This window comes from Labeo rohita, chromosome 22 (genome assembly GCF_022985175.1).
Source record: "Labeo rohita strain BAU-BD-2019 chromosome 22, IGBB_LRoh.1.0, whole genome shotgun sequence".
Taxonomy (NCBI): domain Eukaryota; kingdom Metazoa; phylum Chordata; class Actinopteri; order Cypriniformes; family Cyprinidae; genus Labeo; species Labeo rohita.
The window spans coordinates 9,900,266-9,912,511 of NC_066890.1; the positions used below are offsets into that span (position 1 = coordinate 9,900,266).

General features: G+C 34.9%; 1 protein-coding gene across 1 annotated transcript; it reads left to right on the forward strand.

The window, feature by feature from the left end:
* The first annotated feature begins 635 nt into the window (after positions 1-635).
* rcor3 (REST corepressor 3) lies at positions 636-11,284 on the forward strand. Its single transcript, XM_051095252.1, is given in 13 exon segments — positions 636-1,012; positions 1,112-1,168; positions 1,805-1,882; positions 1,973-2,025; positions 2,107-2,268; positions 3,656-3,777; positions 3,895-3,973; positions 5,659-5,757; positions 5,759-5,878; positions 5,976-6,053; positions 6,166-6,223; positions 6,309-6,550; positions 9,755-11,284. Coding segments are annotated over 13 exon segments (1,626 nt in total). The 5' UTR covers positions 636-888; the 3' UTR covers positions 10,109-11,284.
* The last annotated feature ends 962 nt before the right edge of the window (positions 11,285-12,246 follow it).

A 12,246-nucleotide genomic window follows, 5' to 3' on the forward strand; every position in this document is an offset into this window, starting at 1 on the left:
ATGAGGATATTCATAGATATGCCAGGTAGTGCATTTTATGTGTGCCTTTTAACAGACACAACTATAGTCATTGTTTCATTTGCTTTTAACCCATAAACTTTGAAAAAACAAACTCAGTTTGAAATGATTTCTGTGGTGTACTAAATCACTAAACCAGACAAGACATTTAGCCTATTAATGACAGTAGTCTACCACACACCACTGATTTTGGCAGCAAAAGTGAAAAAAAAAATGTGTTTATTCATCTGTTTATAGTTTCAAAACTAGATCCTTGTGTAATTATAAACATAAACACTGCAAAGTCAGGTTTATTTTATGTTAACATGCAGATTGTGAAGACCAGAATTAAAAAAAATAAATAAATAAAATAAAATGAAGCGTTATGAACAGTCAACAACATAAATTGTGATTCATTGAAACGGCTAATATTTATCACGAGGTATAAACCTCGCCTACTCAGTTTATTAATAAATGTAATGCTCAAAAGATAAACATTTAGACATTTTCGAAGAAAAAATGAAAACAAAAACATGCCTAAAAAGAACTGATGCAACAGTGGCGCACACAGGAGCCGCGCTTCACCTTTGTTTACATGCTTAACAATTCCTTCCGCGAGGAAAATAAGACCCGGCCTCTTGAGTTTATCGATAAACGAAGAACAAAACTCACGCAAACCTACACATTTACTTTGAACATTTGATGAAAATACACAAAAGATGTTAGCGATGTAAAGAGGGACAGTGAAGCTAAGGAAACACGAGAGCGATCCAGCGGAGGGATACCAGAGTGCACAGCGGCGCAGCTGCGCAGAGCCCAGTGGAGAGAGAATAAATGCTGTAGTGTTGACATATTTAATTTTTGCTTAAAATAATCACGCGTATCGCCATTATGCCGGGAATGATGGACAAAGGGTCGGAATATCTAGGCAAAGGTCGCTCGAATGGAACGAAAAGCCCGTCAAACGCCTCAAATGGACATTTTTCGGACGAGAGCGGCAGTGACGACGAGCACGGTATAGCCTCGAACACCCCTGCGGAGGTTGTTTATATATTTAATGAAATGCAAATTGCTTATTAAGTGCGAAACATCACACAGTTGTTCTTGTTTTCAGATGTGGGCATGCGTGTGGGATCAGATTATCAAGCTAATATTCCCGAATTTGATCCAGGTAGGGCAAAGCACTGCATTCCGCCTTTAAGAACCTGACTGACGGTGGTAGCCTCGGTACAACTATCGCGCCTAACAATTTGTGTATAATCAATATTTTAAACTTGCGTTTAAAGATTTTCGGTGTCGAATGAACAGTTTTATTATTTTAAAGCGATTTTTAGTGTTAGTGTGTGATTACGTACTCATAAAAAGCTTTTTGTGAAAGGATGTTAGCTTTCTCGCTTAGCCACTCGCCAGCTAATATACCCAGTAACTTTGACATATAACTGAAAATGAGTCAAGAGTTAAATGTTGGGTTTTGTTCGTTAATAAATCAGCTATTTGAACAGGAAAAAATGTTTAATAACGTCAAAACAATTCTTAAGGCAATAGAATAGCAGTTTTGCGTGATATGCCTTTGAATTACTGTTTAATTTGTGTTGTTGCTCATGTGAGACAAAATTGTCCACAGCGTCTGATTTAACTCTTAAATAACTGCAACACTGAATATTTTTTAAATAAATATTAGTAAATCTAAAATCTTACTGACGTTAAAGTATTGCATTTGTAGTTTTTAACTCGTAAAAATCTGTTAATAACATTGCAATTTTTTTTGACACGTTTATTACATATTATTTGTGTTGTAAATTTGTAGGCTCCACAAAATACAGCGATAAAGACAACGGTGGCATGTTGGTTTGGTCTCCATATCACACAATAGTTGACTCTAAACGTAAGTATTTGCAACTTCCATTTTTGGTCATTTCGTTTTTAGTTGTGACAATGCGTTTTATTTGTGTGTGTCTCTTTTTGTTCTCCACAGTGGATGAGTACATTGCAATTGCAAAAGAAAAGCATGGATACAATGTTGAGCAGGTGAGTTACAAAAATAAACACAATCCTCCAAGATGTTGTCAGTGATCATTGATGATCATGTATGTCCTCTGTGCTTCACAGGCTCTCGGCATGCTCTTCTGGCATAAACACAACATTGAGAAATCCCTTGCTGATCTCCCAAACTTCACCCCCTTCCCTGATGAGTGGACGGTGGAGGACAAGGTGTTGTTTGAGCAAGCGTTCAGTTTTCATGGGAAGAGCTTTCATAGGATCCAGCAGATGGTGAGTCATCGCTGCTAGTATTACTGAGCTAACAATGACATGTCTTCAAACTAAGACGGTTAATCTCATTATAAATGCATCCAGGTCGCAGTTAATGTCAAAATCCAAAGGAGAAATAGGAAATAATGTTTTGCAAAATGCAAAACCTTTAGTGTAATATTTGAATTGTGAAATTTGACAAGTACCAACAATTTCTCATATCCATAATGCAGAACTAGTTTTCTCATTATTATAATGCATCCAGGTTTGTGTGTTTTTAAATGGTTCTCATTATGTTCTTTACTATAATGCATTGACTTTTTAGTTTATGCTAATTCAAGTTAAAAACCTGTGCAATAAATACTGCTGTGAGATATAAAAACCTCATAGAATAATATACATTAAGGTTGTGTGCATAATTATTGTTAGAAAGTAAAATTAAATGTGTGCACTGTGCTAATACTCACCAAAAACCAGAAATACAGTAAAAATGGCAATATTATGAAAACATGTTTTTTTAATTTAAAAGACTTGTTTTCCATTTGAATGTGTTTTAAATTTTGACTTATTTCTGTGATTCTGTAATGCAAAATACAGTTAAAACTGTAATATTGTGAAATATTATTACAAGTTTAAAGTAGCTGTTTTCTATGTTAAAATGTAATTGATTGCTGTGATCAAACCTGAATTTTCAGCATCATTACTCCAGTCTTTAGTGCCACAGGATCCTTCAAAAATCATTTGAATATGCCTATTTAATGCTTAAGACATTTTTAATTATTATCAGTTTTGAAAACAGTTGCACAGCTTCTTTCAAATGAATGTTCCTCTGATCGTTCATTATTTGATGATATTTTTATTTATTAAAGAGTCTTGAAAAAATGCATCAAGGTCTCCAAAATATTAAACACAAAAATCATAAGATATTATATTATGCTGTATACAATGCATTACTAGTAAGTGAGCACCAATAATTGATAATTGAGTAGCAAATCAGCATATTAGACTGATTTCTGAAGGATAATGTGACACTGAATACTGAATTAATGGCTGCTGAAATTTGAACTGTGGATCATAGAAATAAGTTTAATTTTCCAATTTATCTAAATAGGAAATGGTTATTTAAATTGTTTTTACTGTATATTTTTAGCAATTCCAGCCTTTAGTTCTTAAAAATAAATAAATAAATAAATAAACATATTTTTATTACAAAATACAATTTGGCTTTTTAATAATAATGTAATTTTATTTTGGTGTAATTTTTTTATTTATTTTTTTTCTCTCTGCGATTTCCCCCTATTGAAGTCATCAGATATGTCACTTTGTAAATTTACAAATTTACTAAATGCATTTCCTATTTACATAACTTAATTTTACATTAATTCATGAATTTGACAATTGATTATAGTTGCCGGACAAATCCATATCCAGTCTTGTGAAGTACTACTATTCGTGGAAAACGCGGTCCCGGACAAGCTTGATGGACCGGCAAGCACGAAAGCTGGCAAACCGGAATAACCAAGATGAAAGGTCACTTGTCCATTCACTTTCCCTGTTTTTGATTCAAGATTTTTCCGTCTTTTATCAGTCGATTCAAGTTTTGAGTGTTTCTGGTACTCATTTTGTTTTTTGTTTTTGACATTTTAGTGAGGAAGAGATGGAAGACGCCAATCCTGTTGAGGCCAATGACAGTGATTATGACCCGACAAAAGAAGCAAAGAAAGAGGTAATTATATCAAATATTCAGATGTGTGTAAAAGGTGTCTAAACATTCTTGTGAACCATATTGTTACATTTAAACTATTTTAAATGCTTTAATAGTAGGGATGGGCGATATGGCAAAAAATTAAAAGTATTTTTTTTTTTTTTTTTTTTTTTCCCCCCAGACTGTATGACTGATTCTCTGTTGTTGTTGTTTTTTGTAGTCAACTTGAAAATGTAACTACAACATAACTTTTTCTTTATTAACCTTCTTGTTAAAGAAAATACTATTCCAAGTGCACCACACATGAAGTTGTCAACATGATGTAAATGTTAAACAAATCACTTGTTAAATATCTTTGCAGAGAAGATGTATGAACTACAACTACATCTTGTACAAACTTGTCTTGACAAATTATAGGTTAAGAAATAATATGAGGAAAATGCTTTGAGGTCAAGGTAATTCAAATTTGAAATGCCTGAGGTATAACCCCAGTAGACTATTATTAACTATAAATGTTATGTAAAAACGATGATCAGCACCTTTCAGCCTGTCACCATGATGCAAACATGAAGTATCAGACATACAGTAATAGTTCTTAAAGGAGAAGTCCCCTTCCAGAACAGCAATTTACAAATAATTTACTCACCCCTTGTCATCCAAGATGTTCATGTCTTTCTGTCTTCAGTCGTGAAGAAATTATGTTTTTTGAGAAAAACATTTCAGGATTTTTCTCAGTATACTGGACTTTATTGGTGCCCCGATTTTGAACTTCTAAAATGCAGGTTAAATGCGGCTTCAAAGGGCTCTAAATGATCCCAGCTGAGGAAGGGGGGGTGAAAGAATCGTTCATTTTGCTGAACGTGACTCAAAGGTCCGAGTTGGTAAAATGATCCGAACTTCCCATTACTACTACGAATCACGTCTAAGTTCATCGTCTGTGTACTCCGGCTCAAAAAGGTAGAGTGTGGTGAAAAACTCCATCTTATTTTCTTCTACAACTTCAGAATCGTCCAACGTCGTTGTAGCTTTCTGTTTGTAAACAGCGTTTGACTTGCTTGCACTTTCTTAGTCTTTGCGCGTTCGCTTAAACACTGGGTGTATAGTTCCGCGTGACTTTTCGACGTGATTCAATAGTACGTAGCATCATGGACGCGCATCTCAGAGCCTGTGCTACACAAGCTTTTGTGCTTAAAAACTATACAAATTTTTATTTTCTGAAAAAATGACAGATTGTTTCACTAGATAAGACACTTCTTCCTCGGCTGCAATCATTTAGAGCCTTTGAAGCTGCATTTAAACTACATTTTGAAAGTTCAAAATCAGGGCACCAATGAAGTCCATTATGTGGAGAAAAATGCTGAATTGTTTTCCTCAAAAACCATAATTTCTTTACGACTGAAGACAGAAAGACATGAACATCTTGGATGACAAGGGGGTGAGTAAATTTTATGTTAATCTTTGTTTTGGAAGTGGACTTCTCCTTTAACACGGTTTTGTATTCGATTGCACTGCTTTTTCATTGGTTTTTTTTTCTATGTAAAGTGGACATTTCGACTGTTGCACTCTTGCAGCATCTCATGCATGAAACAGCATTATAAAAAGTTAAAAAGTTCTTATTCCACTGCCATGTTGCATCTTTGTCAACTCAAAAGCGCACTCTGTAGTGCGCAGCCCTACTCAGTAGTGATTTATTTTTCCCCTGATAGACTCATGCAGAACCTCAGACACTGAGCTCCAAAATTGGACTGGGACGGAGGGACCACCAGACCCTGCAGCACCGTCACCACACCCAGCGCTCCAAGTGCCCGCCCACCTAAAGGCATGTACCTCACACAGGAGGATGTGGTGGCCATCTCCTGCAGCTCCAGCGCTGCAAACTCAGTCCTGCGTCAACTGGACATGGAGCTGGTGTCCCTGAAACGACAGGTATGAGCGGGAATCTCTTAAAAAGATGATACTGAACAAATCATTCTGGAATGGATTAATGCCTTTCCTCTTTGCAAACTGACCTTGTTTTCTTTAGGTTCAAAATGCCAAGCAGTTAAACAGTGGGCTTAAACAGAAGATCGAAGATGGAATTGATGAATTCAGACTGCCTGAGGTGACTCATTTCTGCTTAAACTTGATCTCATGTGCACTTTAATCTGAGTTGTGTTAGTTTTTGTTTGTGTACTACCATTTTCATTTTGCTAACTGTTGCATTTTTGTTCCAGTGCACCCAAAAAATTAATGCACGCTGGACAACAGATGAGCAGCTCTTGGCAGTACAAGGTAGGTGAACAATTAACATATCAGTTTCACTGCGTTCTTATGCATAATTTAATTTGTGACATCCTTTTTTGCCTCATTAAACTAGGAGTACGAAAATACGGGAAGGACTTCCAGGCTATAGCTGATGTGATCGGGAACAAAACGGTGGGACAGGTGAAGAATTTCTTTGTCAACTATCGACGGCGCTTTAACTTGGACGAGGTGCTTCAGGAATGGGAGGCGGAGCAGGGAACTCACACTCCCAACGGAGATGGGGCCAACTCTGGTGAGGATGGAAAGAACAGCAACACCTCCTCAGGAAAGAGCACAGATGAGGAGGAGGAAGAGGTGAGGCTTAATCCTCTAAAACCTGACTTCTAAAATAAAAGTCATAATATGTTGTTGTTTTTTTTTGTTTGTTTTTGGTTTTTTTGTTTTGTTTTTCCAAGTAATTGGACCTGAAGAGAGAAATTTAAAATAAAAGTTTGCATACATCTATGTGAGTATAATATTTGATGCATCAGGCTTTTATGGCTCATTTAGTGGCTCATTTGATCTGGTGAGAATATGGAGACAAACTGTGGTTTTATTCTGAGATCTAAACTGAGCAAAGAAATTTGATTTGGTGCAGTTGCCGATGTTTATATTGCTTAAAAGTCATGAATTTCTAATATCTGGTGATGAAAATCAATGAGATTTATATAACAGTATAGCAGACTGCTTGCATTCAATGAAATAAATATTGGTTGTCACTCTATATCTTCCAGTAATATCTTAAGATTACACTTGATGCTTAGTTTAATGATCAAATAGGGGTGGCCGGTATGGCAAAAATATCGTATCACAATTTTTTTTTTTAAGGGAAAATTCCTTATTTTTATCCCAAATCCTTGTCATGTTGGTTTTAGTATTTTGCAAATTGTGTAAGCAGTACAAGCCAAACTAATTTCCCTATTTTAAAAACAAAGCCTTACAAGGTAACAAAATATAAAATAAAAAACATGTTGCAGACATTTAGGCCAAATTGGGTGAAGATAAAAAATTTCATTATTTTACCTTTTATCTTAAAATATAAGAACAAAGATGCACATTACAAATACACATGATGTACTAATATAACAAACAGTGCTTTTATTTTTCATGTGTGTTTAGCAGTAGCAGTAAAGAAATTGAACAAATATAAAAATACACTCCACTGTATGAATTATCCTACATTGATTCTTCTTCAAGTAAACTGCAAAGTTACTCAGTCAAGAGCAATGAGTGATTTTCTCTTTGTTTGTTTTTTTTGTAAACCTGAATGAGTTTCTTTCCACTGTTCCATAAGTTGTTTTGAAGAATGTGGGTAACCAAACAGTTGCTGCTCCTAAGTGACTTCCATAGTATTTTTATTTTTTTATTTTTTATTTTTTTTACTACTATCAAAGCAACTGTTTGGTTACCCAAATTGTTTATTTTGTGGTCAACACAAGAATAAAATTAATACAGGTTTGGGACAACATGCAAATTTGTAAATAATAAGTGTTTTAATTTTGGTTGAACTATCTCCTTAATGACCAGTGGAAGTATGCTCGGGACTATTAGTGTGCTGTCCCTTTAAGACCCCACACATCTCTAATATACAGCCATGCATCTGTTTTCCTCTCAACTGTTTACTCTTACTTTAGACCAGAGGTTGCATTAACCGAAAATTGTCCGTCATTGACAGATTTTTTTTTTTTAAATCAGTGACGGAAAAACTGAAAAAAAGGCCCCCTTCAGTTTTTTTTTTTTTTTATGAATGAATGAGTACGTCTGATTAATTAAAATCATTAAACTTATACCATTTCACACCAATTTAATATAGGTTTAACAAAAATGAGCATTTAGCATGTCTAATTATTTGAATGCATACTTAATTTATTCAAATTTATTCTTAAAATAGCCTTATGAAAGGTTTTATTATTGAAAATTAAGCAAACTTTTTTTTTTTTTTTTTTTTTTTTTTTTTTTTTTTTTTTTTTTTTTTGGCAAACAAAGGGGAATTTACTATTAAAATTAAAACATGGAAGAAATGTTGTGTGATTATACCCTAAAAAATAATGTTTGTTTTATTTTAGTTGTAGTAGTAATGGTAGTAATATATATCTGTCTTCAAGTTAAACTGGACTTTTATTATGACAGGTTGCCGTGTCTACCTTTACATTTCTGTGTGTAAATGATAGAACGCTAGTTTTCCTAAAATGGAGCGGTCAAATGATCATGAAGTGACTCTCAGCAGATATTGTTCATGTATTTATGTCCTCATTTTGTGAGACGACAGACGTCACGCTCACTTCAGTGTGTGTAGTAAACAAGACCGCTCGTCTGCTCAATTAAAACCGAGACACACAGAACATGCAGGATTCACATTTAAATGGTATTTTTACGGTGTAATATTTACAGGTACTAGTCCATATTGCGGTTTGATTTAAGTGTAATGACACTTTTGATTAATTCATTCAAACTTTGACAAATTACGTGACATTCTGCCTTATTCAGTAAATTCCGTTTTTATGACTGGATTCCAAGATTCCGTCTGCATTTTACGCATCACGGAAATCATAGGGCCCTACAAACAGCATAGACCAAAAGATCGATTTGGATTTATGAATCGATATTGGTTTATAAAAATGAGAATATATTAAAATCGCTGTCACTGCGGGGTGTGGTGTTGAACGTAAAAAAAAGTTACGCGGTCTCGTCTATTCATCTGTTTTCTTCAAAATAAGCATAAGCCTATATCGTCCTGTAGGTTTATAAGTAAAAGTGAACAAGTGAATAAAAATAAACGCAATTAAATGTGTTATTATTAATAAAATATGAAAATTAAAATGACGGATGATGATGATAGATTATGATGGAATTTTTACAACCTTGTTAAAGTCTAACGCAGCCTCTGCTGTAGACATAACTGTTTACAAGTAAACCTTGTGTGTTTTAGTCAGTGTTTGGGCAATCAGACGTGAAAGGTAACTGAGGCCAGTAATCCGCCGCTGTTTGACAGGCTTTCTAGTAAGCACACTTCAGGTGTATGCATTCAGAAAAAGTGTTTGTCAGAACAGCACACGACTGAAATGTTTAACCAGCATGGCCTTTAAAGAACATGCAAACAATGTACTTTTATAATTGTGAATAAGTGCAGTGTCCCGTGAAAGAAAGTTAACAGCAGTTGCTTCAATCCAGTGAGTTCACCTTGAAATATTATTAATGTAATTTATTTTGTAAAATTAATGTTTAAAAAGACCTAAATGTGGAAGTTTTTACAATTGTATTGAAAGACCTTAAACTTCCTAAAAACAAAGTATTTTTAAAAAAGTGTTTATGTAAGTTATTGTACATCATGAAAATATAGTAAGTTTTAACTTCCTAAAAAACAAAGTTTTGAAGCATATCAGTTCTTATGGTTTTAGCTAAACAGTTTTTTAAACACCCACCTAGGTGTGCCCCTCATAAAGTTAAAAAAAAAAAAAAAAAAAAAAAAAAAATGAAACCTGTGCCAATGGTTTTCTTCACTTTTTCTCTCACAATTAGGGTCAGGTGACCCCAGCCTCCGGTCCATCTCCTATAGCCACATCATCATCCCTAACAGCAGCCAGCAGCTCCACTTCTCTCAACCAACCCCCACCGCTTTTGCGTCCGTCTCTTCCTGCCACTCCAGCATTACACCGCCAGCCACCGCCTCTGCAGCAGCAAGCCCGTTTCCTTCAGCCCCGTCCTGCCCTGAACCAGCCACCGCCACTCATCCGACCCTCCAACCCCCTCCCTCCACGCCTCAACCCCAGACCCACAGCGCCTGTTCCCAGCACGGCTTCCGCAGCGCCGGGCCAGCAGCCGCCCACTCTGGTGGGCATCCAGTCTGAGACACCCTCCTCCTCTCTACACTGATGTGTTTTATACTTGTGACATTGCAGATGAAGGTAATAATTAGCAGTTCTCATTGTGAATACTAGGAAAAAAAAAGATTGTTTTAAACTGTATATATTAGTTACGTAACTTTCTATTTATTTAAACTTTTGTTTTTTTTATTTTAGATTTTGTAATCATGTTGTAACGTTGTACTTTAAAAAGGATAGTTCACCCAAAAATGCAAATTACTATACGATTTACTTGCCCTCAAGCCATCCTAGATGTATGACTTTCTTCTTTCAGAATACAATCAGTTATATTAAAAAAATCTCCTGGCTCTTCCAAGCTTTATAATGGCAGTGAATGGGTGTTGAGATTTTGAAGCCCAAAAAATTGCGTCCATACATCATAAAAAGTGCTCCACACGGCTCTGGAGGCAAATCAATGCGTTTGTGTAAGGAAAAATAACCTTGTTTAAACTTTTATAAACCGCAATTTGCTTCCGCTAACTGTTCTAGCATAAGCTGTGGAGCGAATGTACTAGTCTCACGGGAACCAAATTTTGTATACAGCAAAAGAAAACCAGTCTCCTCTTGGCTTATATCGAAATCCTCTTCTTACATCCTACGTAATCCAGGGAAACGACACTCTCCTGTGACAGTTAACAGAAACTTGAGATTTTAAATATTGATATTTTCATACTTATTGGCTTCAGAGTGCATTTATTAACCTTCGGAGCTATGTGGAGTACTTTTCATGATGCATGGATGCACTTTATTGGACTTGAACATCTCAAAACCCATTCGCTGCCATTGTAAATCTTGGAAGAGCCAGGACATTTTTAATATAACTTCATTTATATACACCTAAGAAAGCTTGAGGGTAAGTAAATGTCATTTTTGGGTGAACTATACCTTTACATCTTTAAAATATTGTGTTTTATCTCAGCACTTTTTCTTGTTGTTTCTTATCTATGATGTAATGGCAGACCTCTTTAAATGGGTTTTGCTTGTCGTTTTGTTGTTCATCTGTTGTGTTTGTGGTTGATTACAGTGTCATGTCGTTTTATGTGTTTTGTATTTTTAATATTTGGTGCTACAGACTGACAGAAAATCACCTGTCCAGATTCTCTTGCCATCAAAGTGCTCTTAACAAGAAAATATAATCTCATACTTAATTGCTAATGAAAATCATAGATTTTTTTTTTTTTTTTTTTCTACTGGTAGATACCAAAAACTACTTTGGTCCTTTGAGTATAAAACACTTATTTCAACCTCATTTTATAAACCTGTTTGACTTGCAGAAATGATCCACATTTTCCTACCAGACATTAAGCTGTTGACCTGAGTTGTTTCATTAGTGTTGTGCTGTTTGTTAATCAGAATATGCATGTAGCGTTACCCTTTTTCTACCCTGGAAAAGTGCAGGATTCCAAACTGTGGATTGGAGATCAGTTGATCAGATCATAGTAGTGCTCATTTTCCAATCAAGGTCCATATTCTGGTTAAACCCTTATTCTGAAAAGATGTTTACATAATCCAAGACTGAATATTACTGTGTACATGTAATTAGCATTATCAGAATAAACTGATGTGCATTCTTTCCCCTTTATTCTGATCTCTTTGGCGTTTAAGACGTTTTAACTCCTTTTTCAGTTAGGGTGAATATTCTGAATAAGCTTTTTACATGACTCGAAATGCTGATTACAACAGACGTTCTTATTCAGATGTCTAAACTGAAATGTTAATCTGGTTATGGTAGTCTGTTTGGTGCTTATACATGACATTTACATAATCAGAATATGACGGATCTTTGATTAATGCTGGAATATTCTCGTGCATGCAATCAGTCACTGTGTAAACACGTTTCACTTGTGTACAATTTTAATCATTCATAATTTATGTAATTTTCTTGCTAGTTTTTTTGAAGTCTTAACTAGATTTTGATATGTGTATCTGTGCTCCTGGCACTTACAAAATGATTTTCTTAATTTAATGTTTTGTTTCTACTGTAATGCAGATGAAAAGTGCTTAATGTCTCAATACAATGTTTTTTTTTTTTTTTTTTTTTTTTTTTTTTTGACGATATTAGGTACACTTTCTTATTTTTAGGTTTATGGATAAGTAATATTCCTTTTAGTACCCCTGTTTGTTTTATACAACCTAATTTGATTGGTT